The sequence below is a fragment of the Molothrus aeneus genome, chromosome 4 (assembly GCF_037042795.1).
Source record: "Molothrus aeneus isolate 106 chromosome 4, BPBGC_Maene_1.0, whole genome shotgun sequence".
NCBI lineage: Eukaryota > Metazoa > Chordata > Aves > Passeriformes > Icteridae > Molothrus > Molothrus aeneus.
In genome coordinates, this window is record NC_089649.1 from 40,787,835 (window position 1) to 40,809,466 (window position 21,632).

The 21,632-nt window shown below is 39.0% G+C and overlaps 2 protein-coding genes and 1 pseudogene across 2 annotated transcripts in view; 1 reads left to right on the forward strand and 2 right to left on the reverse strand.

Moving 5' to 3' along the window:
- WWC2 (WW and C2 domain containing 2) overlaps positions 1-16,737 on the forward strand; it is a 95,485-nt gene extending 78,748 nt beyond the window's left edge. The window contains exons 18-23 of the mRNA XM_066548312.1: positions 547-739; positions 2,738-2,902; positions 4,970-5,062; positions 6,148-6,390; positions 11,899-12,026; positions 14,048-16,737. Coding sequence (XP_066404409.1) covers positions 547-739; positions 2,738-2,902; positions 4,970-5,062; positions 6,148-6,390; positions 11,899-12,026; positions 14,048-14,114 — 889 coding nt within the window. The 3' untranslated portion in view covers positions 14,115-16,737. The remainder of the gene's footprint in view (positions 1-546; positions 740-2,737; positions 2,903-4,969; positions 5,063-6,147; positions 6,391-11,898; positions 12,027-14,047) is intronic.
- An 803-nt stretch (positions 16,738-17,540) lies between these two features.
- LOC136555830 (claudin-22-like) lies at positions 17,541-18,187 on the reverse strand (annotated as a pseudogene).
- A 1,219-nt stretch (positions 18,188-19,406) lies between these two features.
- LOC136556018 (claudin-22-like) lies at positions 19,407-20,060 on the reverse strand. The gene has a single exon (XM_066549066.1). It carries the CDS (start codon positions 20,058-20,060, stop codon positions 19,407-19,409), a length of 654 nt encoding a protein of 217 aa, XP_066405163.1.
- Positions 20,061-21,632: the final 1,572 nt, after the last annotated feature.

Below are 21,632 nucleotides of genomic sequence, written 5' to 3' on the forward strand. Positions count from 1 at the left end.
CATAATTTCAAATGTTATAGTTGCATTAACTGTAACAGGCAAGCTGTTAGATCTGAAAAGAGAGCTGCTGTCTGATAAAGTCAGTGTGGGTGTGCTTCCATTGATGAGCTTGTTTTTGAAGAAAATGTGAGCTTTCCCAAGAAACAGATTTCTCACTAAATTGCTATTTGAGTTCTGTTATTGTTCAATTTCTTAGCTGCAGTGTAGAAGAAAATACATGCTTTACTGGGGGAAAGGGGGGAGTAGTTTTTGTTTTATGAACTTATAACAAAAGTCCTTCAACATTATTAATGTTACAGCTATTGAATAGAGTGCAGTGCTGTCATTACAACCTTGAAGGTGAACTGTAGTAGTGCTGGGTTTTGCTTAGGGCAGCAATGAAATGTGCCTTCACGTGAACTTGGTGGAAGCATTTGGCTGATAGTTGTTTTCCTTCTCGGGAAAATGCATGCCTTAAACATTAGTGCAGGTCTGGGCTTTCTGGTTTCTTCCTCTGGTGAGCTTTTTCAGTTTCATAATAAGCCTGGGCTACTTCTGTTCACACAGGCTAGAGATGCTTGCAGAGGCCTCTGATGAAATTGTGGATGAAGAGGAAGATGGCATTAAGCTGGAAGTAGAAGGTGACTGTAATGATGACCTGGGGTTACTCATGGATGCACCAGAAATGAATGAAGACAAGAACAGAGAGAACAGTGATGAGGCCCAGGAAAGCCAGCAAGCTGCTGTAATTCTAACACTGGTGAATATATTAAAATTCACATTCCTGCAGTATCTTACTATGTCTAAAATCTATTTCTGAGCAATTAATATAGAAGTCTGCTGCATCTATGCATTTACAATTTGATGAGGCCTTTGCTGTAGCACTTGTATGTATGTACATGTAACAAAATTGGTGTGGTCACTTGTGAACTATGAAGAGGACATTGGACAGACATGCTAAGCAGGACTTGTAAGTCCAGGACAATTAACCAAGACTCTCTATCTTCACTTTTTTTGTTGTTGCATGTGGAGGACATTCAAAATACAAGAGTAGTTCAGTAGCTTCAGCTTGTGCATATTTAAAATATTTCTGCACATCTGTTTCATTGTTACCTTTTCTTTTTTTCTGATTTGTCTGCTCAACAGGAAAAAACACATGACAAGGGTCAAGATCTTTAAGCCAATGTAGGGATTTCCTTATTTTTCCCCCTAATTTTTGGGCATGAAATATAAGAACTGTCTTAGCAGAAAAAAGGGCAAAAGATTAATGAACAGAAAATTCCAAAATGTGTATTAAAACTGTGTATACTTTTGAACAATTGAGGGTACTATTGTATCCACACACTGCATAAAGCAAATTCTAATTCCATGTTCTTGGTAACTGTTGTTTTTGAAATTATATTCCACTTTCCTGAAAGCACTTTTACTAAATGTTTAGTAAACATATTCCTGATGTGGTAGAACACTCTCAGAAATAAAATTTTTAGAATCTTTCTGCATCTTAGTAAAAACATTGCTGCATGTTTTAAACTCAAAAGTTCTATAAAATAACTGAAGTAAAAAGACGAAGAGTGACATCTCGTTCCTTCAACTTTGTGACAATATAAAAGTTTAACATCTCAGTGGACTTGCTGGAAACTGTAATTAACTTCCAATTAATGTGGCAAGATGCCAAATGAGCTAAGGCTGTGGTATTAAAAGGACTGACAGTCTGCTGGGTAGCAAGTAAATATAGATCAAAGCCCTAACTCGGCAAGGGGAGATGGCAAGGACGACATGTGAAGGTCAGACACGCACACAAAGTGCTTTGCTAAACCTGGGCTGGGTGGACCCAGACAATGAGTGAAAGACAGCAGTCCCCACTGCAGAGCCAGACACAGCACAGATCTCTGTAGGCCACATGCTCTCAAGGTTGCTGTTGTGCTATTTAGGTCACTGTATTTATCTCCTGCACTGTGGAAATCATGAACCTCATTAAATTACCCAAGCTGAAGAAAAAGCCCCATTGCTCATCAGTAACATTGGATGTCCCAGCTGCTGCAGAGCTTGGTCTAGCCCAGCAGCCAGGATGATTGCAGCATGGAAGTAAGCACAGGCTGTGCCACCCACAGGGATGGAGCCACTTGAGGCTCCCTCTGGCACATGTGGGACAACTCTAGTAGGCAGCAGGCTCTGCTGAGGGACAGCAGCCAGCAGTGTCTTTTCCCTGGGTTCACAAGGCTGGTGAGGCTCTAGAGATTGCATAAAGCAGTCCTGCTGCTGAGGCCTGGGGATGTATGGCAGTATGTCTGGAAGGACCTGGGCAGTGTAACTTTTCCAGCTGCCCCCTTTCAGTGTGCACAGGCACCATCTCTGGCATGGCAGAACCTTGCTCTTCTGCAAATACCAAACAAAGTAAATATAAATGTGCAATAATCATAATGTCTGCAAATGGCAAAGAAAAACATTACTTGTACTGTGTTTGCATCAAACCTTCTGCTAAGCAGCAAAGCAGCAAAGGCCTTTCTGCAAAAGCTCCAGCTTTACTGGCTACAAAGAGTACCTTCAAAGCCTCTCCACACACTCTTAAGCCTCTTGGGAATTTTGCATTTCTTTACTTAGAATAGCTTCTCTGTAAATGCACAGGGCTTTTTGCCGCTGGTCTTTTTCCATCCACCACAAGGTAATGAGAATGCTTGTAAAGTCTGAAAGCACAGAAACTATGTGGGGGCATGTATCTGGTTATAGTAAGTCTTATGCATTAAATTCCTGTTCACAGGTTGATAAAGAGACTAACACTGAGGAATTGGTTAACGAGAACACAGCAGTCCGACCCAAGGACAGAGCCAGCTGGAGCTGCAGACAGCGTCCCTTTGTCAGGAACAGCATGATAGTGCGCTCCCAAACCTTCTCTCCAGGCCAGCGGAACCAATACATCTGCAGGGTAAGAGCAGAGACATTTGGGACGAAGAGCTATTAACCAAAGAGTCATTTAACTTCTTGGGAGTGAAGCATTAATGACACTGAGTCATGTACTGCTTTTCCCTGCAAGAGGCAGAGCCTGTGCTTTCTCTAGAGTCCTTCCCTATCTGAGCTGATGTATAGTGGAATTGACTTTCAGCAGAGTTGCATACTCTTGCAAAACACCTCTGCTAGGGCAAAAATACATCCTATTGGAGAGAAATAACACAGATGCCTGTGCTGGCTCTCTGCAAAAAGCGTTTCCCTGCACGTCAGCAACTCCAGCACTCTCGCAGCAAAACAATTTGTTACAACATGAAATAGAATTCACTGTAAAATGCCATTGCATTACCATATTTTAATAATGCAACCATTTAAGGGTAACAGTGTGGAAAGAGCTCAGTCATCAATTTTAAATCTCGCTTTGTATCTCAACTGGTTTTAAACCTAGGCAGCCCAAATCCTGCTGTAATTGCATCTTTGAAAGATGTGCAAGCGCTGCCTCGGGGCTGGGTTTTAAACATGGCTTTGGCAGCTAAGTTCTCCAGTCTCTCTAGATCTATGGTAGCATGGAAAGAGAAAAAAAGATTTAAATTGTGAGTCTTGCTACTGCTAAACTAACTATGAAAATAATGTGTTACAAGATATAAGCATGAACTCCCAGCTCTATAGATTTTAATCACAGATACCATAGAAAAGGCCGTTTATTTTGATCTTTAGTTTCTACAGGTTATTCATACAAGTATGTTTTTTTAAAAAAAGTAATACCTATGCTTTAATTCCCCAGTTCAGTTAGAGGCGTTTGCCTTAATCATTTGGGAATGTTAATGTTCATCACTTCTCTGTGATTCTCACTGGCAAAAAAAAGGAACATGTTTGAAGATATATCTTTTGAAGTGTCAGAAACAGTTGTTGCCCACTGCTGGGGGCTCCAGAGTGGGCACTGTAGCTGCATCCTAGTTCACAAAGAAGGCTGGAGAGCTGGGGTGTCCCCAGTCCCAGTCCCCAGCTTGTACCACAGGCATATCCAGCCTTCCTTGCATTATGATGCTGTAGGGAAGGAAAGCGCCTGTTGGATACACTCTGGTGAAGTGCCAGCTGCTCTCTAATCAGAAGAGATAGCCTGGCTTTAAGAGAGCACCTCTGATGTTACAGAAAACAGAGATCTTTGAGGCCTAATGGACAGAACTAAAGTCTGTTGATGCTTTGGAAAATGTCCCTTGAAAAGTGCCTGAAGAACATCAGTGGCGATGGCCGCTTCTCTGTATCAAGGAGTGAGCTCCCAGTAATGGCTCATGGTGAAAAGACAGATTTGTCTCTCAAGAGGTGTACTGTATATTGCAAGTGGTTGTATTTCTGACCCCAGCTCCCAATCAGCCTTGTGTAAGCACACTTTAGGGCCCTGCCTTTGCTTACTGAAATGTTAGCAGAAGGATTCCTTTTCTTGTCCTCTCCTGAAGAGTTGAAATACATATTCTGCAGAGAGATGCTTCTGACCACCTACTGATGCTGATGCACCTAACAATCATTCTGCATTGATGTGTATGAAATAATGCTAAAGTTATGAAGAAGCTACCGCTGAGCTGTGGCACATGATTTTAAGAAGCAGACAGTGCTTCTGAAGGAAGCTGTAGGCACACTTTTGCTTGTTGCAATTAATAACAATACAAAAATACTGCTTGTTGGACAGGTGTATGTCTACAGTAATTTACCTTCCCTGGAGTAAGTGTTAAAAGCCTGCCCCAGGTAAGCAAAATCCATAGTTTGTATCTGCAGCCAGACAATGATTTATCAGTACTTAATAACCATGGTTACCTTCCTTAAATTCCTAGAGAGACTCACTATTCATTCAGTAAGATCAATGGTTGTCCTGGTATAGGATTATAATTTTAGAGTAGATGCTTATTCTAGTTGCAAACTTGTTAACTTTATAGTAAGAATATGACCTTACATGTATGTAAAGGCTGAGGTTCCCTGACTGGTTCTACCAGTGCAGGTGTATTTACATCTGGAGGTGCTTTATGTCTGTTTGTTCTGTACATTTTGGCAGCTGAATCGCAGCGACAGCGACAGCTCCACGCTGGCCAAGAAATCTCTGTTTGTGAGAAACGCCACAGAACGACGGAGCCTGAGAGTTAAACAGGTATGTGCTGTTACCTGCACATGGTTTGCAGTGAACTATGGGGACACTGGGAATATCAAATGACATAGAGGATACCCTTTATTTCAAGTATTTCAGCAAAAGCAACACAAGTACCATGATTCTGTCCTGTAGTTTCATATTGAAATATCAACATATTGGTCTCAGTCCAATGTCAGCTCCCCTCCAACAAAGCCTGTGTTGTTTTAGTCGTGGCTGAAGCAGGGAGACACTGATGCTCAGCATCATGGCATTTCTTGTTGAACTTAAGTTACTGTCAAAAGGGATCTGTGTTAAAGAATGTGACACAAGGTGGCCTATGCTGCACAAAAGTCAACACCAGCAGTATACATCTTGAGCAAATTTTGGTGAAGATTTCAAGGATTTAGATGCCCTTTTAAAGGGAATTGATGCTCCATCAAAAGTATTCAAGTAGCAAAAGGATTGAAGGACAAGAGAGCAAGAGTCTCTCTTGCATGAAATTCATTCTTACATGAATTTAGAGAGTTATATTTTAATCTTAATTGTAACTAGAAAAATAGTCCTTTTTGAAGCCTTGTTACCAGGAAGCAGGATACATTTTGTATAAGAAAGAAAAGTCTGGGATACTGAATAGTCCAAGATGGCTTCTCCTGCCTGACTTACTCATGCAGAAAGTCACAGTGAAAGGACAGTAAATAATGTGAAATATGCTGAAGAAGTGCATGTTTACAGAGTTTGTAATATTATGTGTTCAGTTAGGCCTTGAAAAAGCAAATATTTACAAAAATAAATAATGTAGTTGACATCTGTAGGAAATTCTGTGTAGTGTTGTGTCTCCCAGCAGTGTCATCCCAGGGATCAGAATGGGTTTTTTGTTTTTTAACCTTAAATATATCATGTGCACTTGGTTGGAGCATTTATTTTTAGCTAGCGACTACAGAAAAATTCCAGGATAGGTGAATTTTTTTATTTCAGAAAAAAAGACTGGTAAACCTCCTCTTTCCCCCCCCCCAGAATATTTGAGCCTTTCTGACTGCAGTATGTCAAGCTCTCCACCAGCCTCTCTAGGTATTAATTGTTACTGTTCTGTCTCCCAAACGACTCAGCCCGTTTGCCAGCCCATGCTGCGGAGAGCTGCGCAAGAGTGCCCCGTGCGCACTTCCCTGGACTTGGAGCTGGACCTCCAGGTGTCGCGCACGAGACAGAATCGTCTGAACGACGAGCTCCAGGCCTTAAGGGACCTGAAACAAAAGCTTGAGGAAATGAAAGGCAGAGGAGAGGCAGACCTTCCTCTGTGTTTGCTAGAGGATGAACGTTTCCAGAAACTCTTGAAACAAGCTGAAAAACAGGTATGAGCAGCATTCACATATATATAAGTATGCCTCTACCTTTGATATAAATTTGTTAAAGAATTTGCTCAGTGATGTTAAAAGGTTTTTACAGAAGCTCGCATTTGACTAATTACATCTCTGAATTACATAGTGTAAACTGTTTCTTTATTGATCAATACTACAACATTAAACGTAGAATTTGAGGTAACATTTTCCTAGTGCCCTCTAAATACTTTGATAAGTCACATTAGAAACTCTAGTATTTGGAGTAGTAGTTATGGTTGGTGTAGTAAAATAGCATTTACTTAAACTTAATTTAGAATTCTCACATCCCAGCCATGCTTTTACATACTTGCATGTGCTTTCTGTCCCTCAGCATCAGTTGCTTTGCAGTCTGCACAGAACTTGTAGCCAAAAGATGCTTGTAACAGGTAGGACTTAGGGGAATTACCAGTATTCAGAGTGGTAGGGGCATGGAGAAAAGGCAGTGGCTTATTTCTTCATGCAGGACATACTTGTTGTCGTTTTGGCAAAGGAAAGCCAAATGCTGTTTTCTACGTGATGGTCTCTCAAACAATACAAGTATATATGCACTGCCATAAGGTGGGATGCCCCCACATGATTAAAAGACAAGAAACAGAATAGAAGAATGAGATGCAACAGTGAGAAGTTAGAATGTGGAAAATTCCAACAAGATACATTAATAAGTTAGATGTTGTGGGGCTTTTATTATGTTTTTTGGGAGGTTGTTTGGAGATGGAGATCATCGACTGGAATAGGTACCTGGAGAGGTTTTTGGAGGAGTTAAAAACCCAACTAAGTAAAAAAAGTAAAACAAACCCACACAACCTGCACAGCTGGAGGTATTCTAAACCTAACTGGTCAAGACCCTGACTACTTTGGTATCATCTACTGTGAGCAGGAGGTTGGAGTAGACACCTTCTGGAGCCCCCTTCCCATCCAAGTCTGTAAATGTCCATCAGTTTTCAATGAGGGGAGGTTGTGAGTGACAGCCAGGAAGGATCTGTGCTCCTTAGCTCTTTATGGTTGATAGAGACTTGAGCTTTGATACACCAGGTTATTCAGAGTTGTAAAAATGGAACATTTTAACAAGGTGCAGAGGCCCTCCTCATATGTAAGCAATAGTTGTTTGTTTTGTTGTTTTTTAAAGCTAAATGTCAGTAAATAGCCTTGTGTAGAAGAGGAAAGGATGATCCTAATATTTACATTTACAAAGCTGAGCTCTTTGTTAGGAAATGTTAGGAATGAGGTACTCCACATATGAGAGACAAAACATAAACAAAAACATCACAGGATCAGCAGATGTCAAAAAGCAAATACGACAGGAATTGCTAAGAAAAATACTTGGAACAAAACATATCATTGCCTTAAGGTCTAAATATTATTATGCCTGTACCATAAACATAGTTCATTTTTGGTTTCCCTTTTCAAAGAGGATGATAAAATTGCAGAGAGTCAACAAGGAGGATGGTCAAGGGAAGAAACAATTTCTGTGTAAGGAACAGCTAAGTAGCTACAACTGAAGTCCATGCAACCATGAGTGAGGTGGAAGAGAGCAATTAATCATGGTCTTGCATTCACTGAGAAGTAGAAAATTGAACAGGTGGCAGGTAAAATGCAAGCAAACATAGCATGACATTCAAAAACTGTAAAAATGTTTTCAATAAAACATTGAATGCTGCAAATTTCAAAAAATTAGGTTCAAAAAATTATTAATTTATGGATTGGCCAAATTCACAGTAGAAAAATGCATGTAATGGCACCACATATTTCCTTAAGTCCTTGACTGATACCTTAGGAAATAAAACTTCTCCCCAGCATGCTCTCCCAATTCTACATTTATGTCCTGTTGTGTCTTCTGGTCCCACTTTTTGGTATCTACTGTTGGTTATAGTTAGTGTAGTACTAAAATTACTATAAAACACTACCAGAGTTTAGGGTAAACATTGATGAGTGTTCTGAAAAACACTGGGCAAAATGGGGGAAGATAGTGTAGTGTTTAAACTTAGTGTAACTGTATTGGTTTTTTACCATTATATTCATTTGATCCAAGTTTTAACTCATAAAAATAGTAACTTATAGAAAAGAAGCATAGCTAAATTTATGTGGAATTTATTAGTTTATATCTAATACTGGATGCAGGACAGAAATTATTTTTTCTGAGTGTTTAATTTAAAACTACTCCCATTCTAAAACTGTTCCCTCTAGAACAGAGTATGCCTCTGCAACATTTCATATTATGAATCCTTTAGATTTGTGCTTTATTTCAGCTGGCTCTTCCAAGGCAGGAGGTAGGTTTGTCACATTTTGTATGGCTCGTGTCAGTGATCAACATCATTACACTCACTGGTGAACAATAAGGGTAATAATACACATTCCTAAAATATATGCGGGCAGTAGCACAGCATTTAAGTCCTCCTTCTCAAGGTAAAAGTCAGAACAATGATCACGGCCACTCCACCTCTTTGAAGAGTGCTTACAAAGTTTCTAGAAATATTTCTACCCTTAAAATCACTGCAGCCTTCCCCTGCAGAGCAAAACAACCCTGAGAGCGCTGTACTGTGTTGTCAGTGTTTCCCCTTGGGTTGGCAAAACACAGCAGCCTAGAGAACATTGTCATAGATTATTTCTTAGATCCTGCAGGCATTATAATGGCACAGACTAATGCAGCAGCTGGAAACACCAGAGAAATTGAGAGTCTCAAGTGAAAAATGAAACCACTGATGTGGGGGATGTTAAAAATCAGTGGCTGCTTGCTAGCACGCAGTTAGTTACTCTGCTTGAAGCCAGATCCTCAGACTCCATACCTTCCCTCTCATTCCTTCCACACCTCCCTAAGTGCAGCAAGTATGTAATGCCCACTAATACCTGCAGATCAGAAAACAGAGATAATTCTGTGCACCAGAAGCATTTTCTCTTGCTTAGATTGGATATTTGTGAGAAATCATACAGGGTTTCAAAGTTTGAGTCTTAAATCCTCATACAAGTAAGTTTACAGACACCTAGTGTCCTCTAAAGTACTATTGCTGTTTATATCCAAAAAAGATTCTTGTAAATATCTTCTTTATTTCTTTTTAGTACATCATTTATGTTGAGGGAATATGTAACTGTGTCATTAATACCAATATTTTGGTATTTGTATCTTTGTCCCAATGATTTGGTGTTTAGCACAGTTAGTTTTTCTTTGGATTCTGTTTTTTCTATATAAAACCCACAGAAGAACAAGACAGGAAATAGCATTTCAGCTCTAATTTTGATAGTGATTCTTCTTTGTCATCTTAAACTAACTTAAGCTTAAGCTAATCCCAGATAGAGAGATTCCTATCTGACACTTATATTTGGTAGATAAGTGTTAAGTGTTGTGAATGAGTGTTTTCAGGTCACTTAAAGAATCTGAGATCATACTGTTGCTGGGGGGGGGGGGCAGGGGGGTGCATCACAAAATGTTCCAGATTTTAGGACTTATTGGATGTCTGGCCCTTGTATTAGTGTGATTTTCTGTATTTTATATAAAGCACTCAAAGAACATAATGTAAATATAAACATTATGGTTATGTACATACCTTCTCATATGCATATTACTAGAGACATTGGGCTGAAATCCAGGTTTCTCATAGAGCATATTTAAAAAATAAATGGATTCAAAAATGAAAAAAGGATTACCTATTACATGGTAATAGAGAGTATGAAAACAAGTCATCTATGCTCTTAAACATGAAATGCTGTAATCATAAGAATCTCATGTATAGTTAGGGAAGGATAAATTAGAAAATTTTGAAATATTTATGTTTAGTGCTTTGATGGTAAATATTCATTAGGGGAGGTGGTAAATCATATGACCAGTGACATAAGTGAAATTAATTAAGACATTACCAGTTGTAGATTGCAAATTTATGTTCACTAACTAATAAAGAAAACAATACTTATAGATTAATTTCATTTTAAAATCAAAGCTATTTTGGAGTTGGGGACTGAAGAAGTTAACAGCAGTACAAGCTGACTGGATTTTGAGTGAGTTTTTTGAAAGGGTGGTTGTCTTTCATGTAAAACACTTTCATATAGAAACCAGAGTGCGTTTCAACAGACAGAGGGTACCACTATCCTGCTGTGAGCAGCTTTCTTATAACTACCCAGTATGAAACTGATAGTGTGGACTAGCTCTTTTGAATTAGTTGGTTTTGTTGTTTAGGAGTCTACTGGGTTGAATTCAGAACTGGGACATGAACTTCTAAGTCACAAACTAGCTTTGAAGATTGCTGTTTCAGCCTTGCAAATGTGTTTTAATTTGAGGTAATGAACAGCATTTTCAAGTCTCTAAAGAATCAAAAATTAAAGTCTCTGCAACTTTATAGCTGTTTAAGAATGTGAACTGCTTCTATTGAATTTTAATGGCTGACAAAATTCAAAATACAATAAATAACATTTGTTTGACAGCCTCTGCAGTCTAGAAGAGCACTGCCCATGCCATGCACCCCACATGTGATGTGGGCAAAAATGCATTTGTTACAGAACTCATCTGTGTAGGAATGGGGGTCATTTATCTAAGAATTTCAGGTGACTGCCCACCTAAAAAGAGTCACTGTTCAAATTATTGGATATTCAGAATATATATTGATTTATATATATTGATATTCAGAAATCCTTGATAAAGTTTTAAGGCCAAAGCACAGCTATTAATAGCAGTCTTGTTGCTAAAATGGTGGATGGCACAGCTGAAGCTGTCCTGTTGATGCTTAGTAAAGACATAAGTAATAGAGCTGGCAATACTGAGGTACAGAAATTCAGTCACTTACTGTGGGGTATATAGCTGCTCAGCAGTGCTCACAAAGGACCTTTGATCTCTTGTTACCACTGGTGTTCTGTTCACTTGCCTTGGCTTTTACATCTCTACAATGCAAATGAAAGAAGTGAGTCTCATGCAAAATAGGTACTATGTCATGACTAAAGTCATAAAAGTTCATGTTCCTTGCTAACATGGTCAACAAAACCTGAAAATGTGTTTTGAGAGCACGCCTTCCCTATTTTTTCTGTCCGTCACTTTAGAGTAGGTATAGGCAACTTTCCTGAGAGCTTTTGTCAGGAAATAGAAGTATTTTATATGGGAAGAGAATCAGTGGCTTGCAGTTCTAAAAAGATGCTTGGATAGACAACTTGTGCTCATACAATATTAGGTATCGTCTAACTACAGCTCTAAGAAATATCAGAATTTACAAAACCTAGTAGCCACCTGTGATGGCACAGAACTTGCTCTATTTATTTTTTTAGGAAAGGCCCCATTGGTTTATTTCACAGCCATGGTTTAGGCTTGTGATGTCAGTCTTTTATCTTGCTGACCTTTTATATAGAGATTATCATAGATTCATTTAGGCTGGAAAAGACCTTTAATAGCATTAACAGTAAACATGACACTGCCAAGTGTTTTGCTCAACACAGAAGCATCTCTCATTTCTTTGAAATTAATAGTTGTTCATAATCAGCAAAATACAATTGTTTTTCTTGATACAGGCTGAACAGTCAAAAGAAGAGCAGAAACAAGGCTTAAGTGCTGAGAAATTGATGAGGAAGGCTTCTAAGGATGTGTGCCGGCTACGGGAGCAGAGCCAGAAAGTGCCACTGCAGGTGCAGTCATTCAGGTATGGCCTGTTCTGCTTTTCATACCATTTTTAATGTAGTGAAGTAACATGAACTGTTTCTAGGTATAACCAGACATGCTCTGTAGTATTAGTAAAAAGTCCACATGGCTTTGACTTGCCAGAAACATCACAGATTTCTAACATGGCTCTAAGTTGGAGTTTCAGAGGGCCAGGCTTCAGTGACCTGCTCATGTGGCAGTTCAGAGGTGGTGAGGAAGCTGAGTGGAGTGTCATACCCTGTGTGACATCTGCTGTAGGCAGGCACGGAGTGTCATACCCTGTGTGACATCTGCTATAGGCAGGCACGTGTGTGGCTCTTGCTGTAGCTCACCTCACCCACATCAGGTTGACTGTGGGCTTTTAGTCATGGGAGCTCTTCCAGTGATGGCAAGGGCCTGAAACAAATGGCCACTCAATGAGAAGTAGGACAGGATACAGCTCATCAGGAAACTCATTAACCACTACTTGTGCCTTGCTCAAGACTTAGTATTTAAGAAAGATCTTGAATCCCTCCTCTCTTTTGTTTCCCTTCTCTTTTTGGTTGTGAAGCAACCAATTACTTGAAGCAATTAATGAAGTGTTCTTGCTTAGCATAAGACAGAATGAGCACTATTTATCTTAAACCTTAATCCTCACTAGTCTAAATTCCTAAAAGACCGGCCAGTAAGTGGCAGGACTTGCAGCCTGGAGGCCACACTTAAATATAAAAAGAAATATACATCTATTGATTGAAAAATGCAATGTTTCAATGCTTGCTCTTGCACATAGAAACAGTACTGCAAGTTAATTTGGTTTGTTTTGTTAGTTACCACACATTTTTCAAGTTTGAATTTTTGATTCCTTTATAGGAAATTTAAGTCAGCTGCTGAGACTTCTTTCCCTTTTTTTAACCTTCTTTTGTGAGCAGTTGGAGAAATCCATAAGCAAGTAGGGGCCTGTGAGGCAGCATGTATTGCAAACCATAGCTGTAAGTGATGCAGAACCAAAGCAAGAGTGAAAGGAAAGGGGTTCCTCAGCTAAGATGTATTTCAGCTGAGTAATTTATCTTCAGTTTGAAATTCAGAGCATCCTGAAGATTTCACTTTTTGTGCATATCTTGAGAAAGGGTTTTGGTCAGTGCTGGTCATTTAAGCATCATCACAGACAGACTGCTGCCTAAATCCACAGGAATGTGTAATAATGCCTAAAACCCCATTCCCCTGCAAGAAGGATATCAAAAGGCTCTATTTTCCTTTATTTTCTAGTCACCACACAACTAAGAAGAGAAAGCCAGTTTAGGTTGATTTTGCTCTGAGCTACTGTTTTTCATGGAAACTCCAGCAAAAAACATGGTTTAGTCTTCTGGATAAATACTTACCTCTGGAGGCTGAATTGTGCATGCCCTGCTAGTTGGACTTGTTACAGTGCTGTGGCCTCAGACTAATCACAGAGAGTCATTTTTAAAGCTCTCAAGAAGAATGACTCTTCTGAGCTTTAATTTTTAAGCCCCCAATACTTCTCTCCTGCTTTCTAGTCTGCTGCTAAGCAATCCTGTGTAAACTTGTTATGCTTCAGTAATGTCTCAGTTCATAGGTGACAGAAAAGGAAACAGCACAGGGGAAGCAGCTGGAGAATGGGTTGACAATTCTGCTGCTCTGAGTCTTGCCCAGACACGACTATTCCCCGCTTGGCCTTTTCCCATGTCAGGATAAAATGATTTATTTTGCCTTCTCATCCCCCTACTGAAAATATCATCATTGGAAATTCAGTGACTGGAACTACATTTCAGTCTTATCAGTGCAGTTATTAATGAAATACTGGTATTTTTTTCTCTTTCAAAACTGGAACTGCTTTTTACATAAATCTGCGTAAGAAGGTAATTGTGTCAGAATGCTACATTTGTTGTAAATAAATTTTATGTGTATTTTCCAAACCTGTGTTTTAAAGAATTCTGCTCTTACATTAGCAACTCTACAGCAGATAACATTGAAGTCATGCCACAAATGGTAAAAAAAATCTCTTGTTTTCTTTTCTAATTTCAGGGAGAAGATAGCATACTTCACAAGAGCAAAGATCAGTATACCAGCCCTTCCAGCTGATGATGTATAATTATGCAGTTTCATTGAAGTGTTTTTTCCACTTGTTCATCTCTTTTCAGATGAGCTTTGTAGTTCCAGTGATGTGCTTTCAAAGATCTTCTATTTTACATTCACTATTGATATGTTTATTTGTAAAATATAGTGAACTGAATTGTTGTAAGCTTAAAAAAATGGCAAAAAAACCCAACAACCAGAAAACCAAAGTAGATTAATTTTGGTATGCTGATGCTGATTTTGTACAGTTTGTGTGTATCGCATCTGTGTTTTTATTTTGTAAAGATGGAACAAAGGAACAAAGGCAGTACACTAAGCATATATCCTGTTGAACTGCACTGTGTTGAGAAAAATTATGTTCAACAGACAATTGTTTATCTTTTCACGATTTTCATGTGAGCAGACTGTGAAAATGGCTGTTCTGCCATGCAATACTTTTGTACAAGAGTGTAACTTTTATAGTTTAAAGTTAACCACAAGCGTAAGCTCCTTTCCAAAACATCCAGGCTGCCTCACAACAGCTGCTGATTAGATTCATCATCCACGATGTAATTTTGTTTCTGAAAATAATTTTTTCTGGTTTTGTTTTTTTAATACTTTGTAGGAAGATACAGAGTTCAGAGTTTAGTTTTGTGAATGTACAGTACTTTAACCTGCACTAAAAGGTTTCTTGTATCTGCGGGAGAGTGAGAAAGGCAAGGCAGACAAGTAACCCTAAAAACTTAACTTTGAGACTACCAAAAGGGGCAGCTGCTTTCTGAACAGGATGAATCAAATTCATAATACCACCATTGCAATTGGAATAGTTATACCCACTGTGCTCTTAAAACAGAGAGTTTTTCTCTGTTAATCATTTGTCCAAGGGGGCTGTCTGATTGCCAGCTAGGAATAATGAAGGAGTCTGCTAGGTTTGCAGATCTGTGATGCAGCATGAAAGTATTTATACCAGAAAAAAATCTCTCACATGCTAACTCAGATAACAGAAGTCCTGTTGGTAAGGTAAACCATTTTCTGAAAAAGGTCCTTACTAAAAGGCTGCACAAATTTTGGTACAATAAATAACAGTTTTTAAAATATAGAATTGACCATGTATGCAGTTGGGGGTGCACATGTTTAATGAATAGATGTGAACAGCTTGTTTCAAATGTCTTGTGTGCTCCTTCCTAGCAGGCTCCTTCATCAGAAGGCAACTCGGATGCCTTCTGTTAGCAGTTCAGAACATTGGATGTAGGTGTTGAAGCAGTCCTGTCTTGGTAAAGCAGTTGGGGTCATCTTCTGTGGATACTGTGTAAGTAGGTGGATATTGCAGAGAACAGAAATATTTCATTTTCTACTTAGTATGTTGCACTCAGATGTATTTCATTCACTGGCTACAGTTTTCTTCCCCAAGCAACAAGCCACATTGCATGAACTTCATCTTTCAGAAATGTTATAATTACTTGCTGAGCAAATGGAAACAATATAACCAAAATATGGTAGCAGCTGTCTTAGATTCAAAGTGACAATTCTGTAAGGACAGGTCTGTGTAACACCCAAGGGTTTTCTTATGCACAAATACATCAGTTCACTGAAATATAAAGCCAAACATGCTATTTTGAGCAAGATGACTGATTCAACATCCTTTATGAAGGCCCCATTTGTTTTTTGTATCTTTGGTTTGAGATAACATTCATGTTTGTTTGAAAGGTCAATTAAAAAAAAATCTGGAATTATTTAATGTAGAGGTGAAATGAAGGTGGACACTTTCAACTTCTCAATTTGATTATATAAGGTGTTTGTAGAATGATCTTTAGAGGTCTACTTTATGATTTTTCTTTTTATTTATTTACAGTCTTATTTATGTTCTGTTTAATATAGTTCAGTTCTGGCCATGTAAGTATTTGTCATTAAGGATGCTATTGTGAAAAATACTTAAAAGTGTCTAAATTCTTGCCCAGTTAACTGGTTTTTCTCAAATGTTGAATAATTTTCCAAAAAAAGTATTATTGTCTGATTTGTAAGCATATGGTGAAGTCAAAACCATGAGTGTTGCTGGCTTTGGCTTACAAAACTCCTTTAAAAATGAGAGACAGACATATTCATGCTCTTCATTTTCCAGATTTGTAAAGTTGAACATTTTTATAGGCAGCTTTTAACAATTCTGGGTTTGGAGTTTGGGGTTTTTTACTAATTCAGTGTGGCACACTTGAAACACTCAATAGAATAAGCTAAAATATTACACTCAAATAAAGTTCCATCGGTGTAAAGTGATAAATATTACTCTTGGAGTGAAATTTACCCTGCACAGCAGGATATAACGAATGTAATTAGTTCTGTTTCCAGGTACCAATGTCAGTGCATTGAATATATCAAAAAGTAAATATTACTGGTACAAGAATATTTAGCCAAATGAGCAAAGTTTAGCAGATTGTAATAGAACACAAATAATTTTAAGATTATTTTTCTTTTTACTATTGCTATGTTTATACTGTATTAAATATCAAATGCTCAGGACTGAACTAAATATTTAATCAGGTTATATTCTGAATGTGTTTCTGTTCTAATTTTGTCTGTAAGAGTATGCAAGTACATTACATAGATTAACTTGTCTCTGCACTTTTCATGTGTTTCAGTGATTGGAAAATACATTTTTTAACAAAGCTCTTTTCCAGACTAGTGTTTTATTTAGTTCTTTTATTGCTCTTCTCTCTATATATATTGTCTTTGCAGAAACAGATGGCTGCTACAGCTTTGTCAATGTAAAATCGTGGCAATTTATAGAAAGTTCACATCAATCACTGACAGCTGTAAGGATAAGTTATATGGAAACTAATTCATATACTTCAGTTAGTTCTTTACATTCATGAAGGAAAAACTGCACCTGCAATGAACATGGCTGAGTCTCCTCCAGACAACAGCTCATTATTGCCCAGAAACACTGGCTTTCCTTAGAGAGAGAGATTGGGCAGGGATAGAGGTGGTCATATTCTCTGTCTCTCACAATGGAGAATCTTGCATTACATTACATAATGTCTGAGAACATTTAGTTTCCTGTAAATGATACAGGCCCAGCAAACTTCATTTAAGCTTGAACTGCATTAGGTTTGTGTAGTGCATGGTGAACTGGTGATACAAACTCTTTATGACTTCAATTAATATTCTTTTGTAAAAAATACATAAAGCAGCCCCGGTAGGAGTTCTGCCATTTAAAATATGGTCAAGTCTCCATTCAGGCCTAGAGATTAAAAATTTTATACTCACTCCTCCAAGTCATACCACAAAAACAAAATCTGCCATTTATCAGACTTGGGAGAAATACAGCGGTGGCTTAAATTGCCATAGCTCATCAATTCATGTCATTAAAAGTGGAAGTAAGTAGTGATTAAAGGAACTACTCGGTAAGAAAGAATCCCACCCCTGCTCCTGTAAACAGTAACCTGTCTGTTCAGCAAGTCTTTGTCTCCTACTGTACTGCAAGCAAGATGTTAGAAAGCCCACCCTGCCCTTTTTTAAGTCTTCCATTTCCAGTTTCCAGATGCTGATGGGCATCTTGTATATCTGCCATTGGATACTGCTCTCGTAAGTGACGGTCAGGTGATAAACAGATTGTGAAGAGGAGTAGAGATCTCCCTAGAATTAGAATAAATCCACAAATTCCTATCTGGGCATCCCCTAATTCTGATCTGGGCAGAATCTCTGGGATGCCACTATCCAAATCTCCTGGATTACAGTGTAAACTAGGGACAGGGTCTCCAGACTTCACCTGGAGTATTCTTCCAAGTAGTAACAGGGTTTTTATCTTCTGCACTGTATCCTCCATCTTTAGACAGTGCAAACCAGGACTGGAGATCACAAGGCTCAGAAGTCCTAGTCCATTCTATGTAGCTACTAAAATCATGGAAATCTTGAATTCTAGGAAAGAATAAAAATCTTTACACTGTGTTCCTACATCATTTGCCAGAGTCCCATGCTCCAAAGCTCTTGTGCGTTTATGTCTAAGTTGAGATTTTTCCAGCCTGGTAAGTAGATACAGGTATCAGTTAAAATCCTTCCTAGCACAGATATCAGAAATCCAGCTAACAGTAGCCTGTGCCTGCTTGCCAAGTTCATTTTTTGCAATCACAGAAGCCCAAAACCATTGGCTTTTGCAGGCACTGTTCAGCTCAGTTCTTTGTCATACACTGTCATAAATAAGCACAAGTTAAAACAATGCTTTATGAAGTATGAACTACTTCTCCCCTCCCTCCTGCTTTGCCTGGTTCCACATGCAGTGTTTGGGGGACTGGGACATGGTGTGGTAAAGCAGTAGGAGAATGGTGTGGCCACAGTTGGGCTCACTTTTCATTAGTTTTTTGTTTGATTTTTTTTTAAGAAAAGCATATACTTGGTTTTTCATCAATCAGCTAAAGCATTACGGCAATTTTGCTGATTTTGGCATCTCAGTTTGTTTTTAAGTTCTATCATCACATTGATGCACTTTCACTTAGAGCAAATGATACTGTCTGCTTTGTGGCTAGTTAAATGCTATATGTTTAATGTCAAATATACAGCAACATGTTCCAAACATGAGTGAATGGAACTTAAGGGACCTCAGACAGGATGCATAATGACTCAAGACCTGTGTCAGAGGAAGATAGCTACACTGGTTCTTAAAGCAGCATTTCTCAGCCTATTTTTGGTGCACAAAGTATGCAGGTGCCAGAAACACTTAGAATAACTTGTATGGGCAGTTTAATGTGGCAGACTGGAAGAACACAGCTTGCTGGGTCTAAGCACCCACACCATCACACCCCATGCACAAAAAGACAGTTGCAAAGCTTGCTACAATTTCAGAAACCTACTATTTCCAAATACACAGAAAAACCATTTTATGCAATGCAGGTATTCAGACTGTTTAGGATCAGATATTTCCTCTAAGTTCATATGTCACTGCATCAGTCAAGTGGAAAATTGCAACAGGGAGTCAAACTTTGTGGCTTATTTCACTGGTTACATAAAAAAGAAAGCACATTTTGGTTAAAATCCAAGCTGTAAGAGAACATGCATATTCATTTTCAGGATTTTACACTGCAGTTAAGAAAGCAAAAGCACCTTTTGCGTACAGTCTGTGAACACCTCAGCATTTTGCTGCGAAACAGTTTTAAGCAGTTCCACAGGTGAGAAAACATACCAGCTTCCAATACCAGTTTATGAAGAAAACAGATATAAATTTAGAAAATCAGCTGCATAACAAAGAGTTCTTTGAATTACTACCGGAACAAGCTTCTGGCTTGCACTAGGGTTTGGAAAAGAGAGGGCAGTATTGCTGTACTGCTTAAAACTTCCCATTTTAAGGCCTTGTTTCAGTTTCCAAGCATTGACACTGATCCTGCTGTTCTGCTACTGCATAATGGACTGAAGATGGATGGACTTCAGTAGAACAGATTGTGCAATTAAGTAGGGATCCTCCTAATATAAGACAAAATCCAGCAAGCCAGCCAACAAACAATGCTTCCCCGAAATCCCACCTGGGAACAATATCTGGTATATTCTCATCCCAAAATTCCTGGACTGTGGCATGGGCAACCCAGGAAACCGGGACAATAGCTGTAATCCCCGATATCCAGAAGAGCATTCCTCCAAACAGCAACAACCGTTTCTTTTGTTCCTGTTGTCTTTCACCAATTTTCAAACAGTCCAACCCAAATCCTGAGAGCAAAAGGCCCAAAAGCCCTGATCCATTGGAAAAAACCATCAAAATCCTAGAAATCCTGAGCTCTGGAGGCAAAGCTAGGAAAGAATCGAAGTCCTTGCACTGCATTCCGCCTTCTTCCTGGACAACACAAGCTTGCCAGAGTCCCATGGTCCAGATCTCCAGTTCATTTAGTTCCAAGTTAAGGCTTTTCCACTGGGGTAGATAGGTGGTGAGACAGGACAGGACCCATCCCAACAGAGAGACCAATATGCCACTTAATTGCATCACTGGTTGATAGACTAAGGCCATTGTAAGAGGAGAGTCCTGAAAGCTTGCGGAGAAAGGTCTCCCCAGCAGTTCTGTACCAACTGCTACCTTGAGTGATGGTGGAAGCTGTGATGATTTTAGGTCTCTGCTGCCCCAAATATAAGCCCTTGCTATTAACCCTTTGCAAGCTCTGAAACACGTTTTTGTTCTTCATGAATATAAAGTTTCACATAAAGGACGAAGGACTTCACTAAACCATGAGTTAGGCTTTCCGATAAGGATTTGATCTGTTACCTTCCAATTTGCTTGGTAAAATTATATCCCAATGCCTGATGATTACAAGCTTGAGGATGAACAAAGAGGGCTCTATGACCCCTCACCCTAAAACACAACAGAAATCTTTGTGCTTCAATACGGATTAATTAGATTTTAAGTGGTGATAAAAAGGCAGCCCTGTGTGCAACAGGACTTCATTGTAATAGCTAAATTTGAGATTTCAGGGATGTAAATCAAGGCCTTGTAAAGAAAGGTAGACTGTTTGCCTATAATCTTTATTCTTAGGCTTCCTCAACATACACAATGGCTTATCTTCCACTGCCCTGTTTTATGTACCCAGCACTGTAAAAGACACTTTGTAAAAGATCCTTATGTTTCACATTTTCTACATTCATTTCTTTTAAAATGGGCTTTGTTTTGACGGACTCTTAAGGGGAAAAGGAGACGGGTATGGTGAAAGTACCATAGAAAATGAAATCCTAGACATGCCCTCCACCATAATGAACCCGGGCAGATCATCAGCCAGCGTAAACTTTACCTACCCCAAGACTTCAGCAACACCATGGTAGCAGCTTACACCAGCTCAGTGTCCCCTTTCCTAAAGCCCCTGTCCCAGATGTCACACAGAGTATTCACTTAGCATCTAACAACATTTGGCACTCAATGCTCCCAGGGCCAGGAATGCCTAGCACACCTTCCTGATCAAAGCAAGATACCATTATGCCAATACCCCATTAGGAAACCCTGCTTTTTCCTGCTCTCATGTCAGCTAACCTTGTGCTTGTCTACAGGGTCAGAAGGAGAACATCTGCTGTTTCCCTTCCCACATGTAACAGCACAGCCTGTCTGGGAAGGAGCTGAGCAGCATGAACACATCTACAAGAGTATGACCCAGAGATGTTTTCCAGTCTTTCTTTATTTCATTTCCTAGACAGGATAATTTATTTATCTGTATATTTTAATTCTCAGTTGCTCAAAATGGGTTATGTGATGGGAAAACATAACACTGATTTTGAAGGTTTCCAAAATCCTGAATCATTATCATGGGTATCATTAAGGGTATCATTAAGAACTGCCACTGTGAGATTATCTCTCCTTCCTCATTTTTATAGAGTGTTTTAAATTCAAACCCTTGGTTTTTTTCCTGTCACAAGCTGTGAAGAACCAACAAAAAACCTCCAGAAAGATCATCTATCTCCCCTTCTTTTGTACCAACTCATTAGTTTGGCAGCTTATATTTGATCAAAAAAGTTACTATGCACAAGACCAGAAATCACCAAGGATATAACTGACAACACTGAGAACAAAGTGTTGCAAGCTAGCCTGTAACTTTGGCCA

Bases quoted from the DNA above. Each gene is read 5' to 3' on its own strand.
- LOC136556018 (XM_066549066.1), bottom strand. From the start codon at position 20,060: ATGGCCTTAGTCTATCAACCAGTGATGCAATTAAGTGGCATATTGGTC.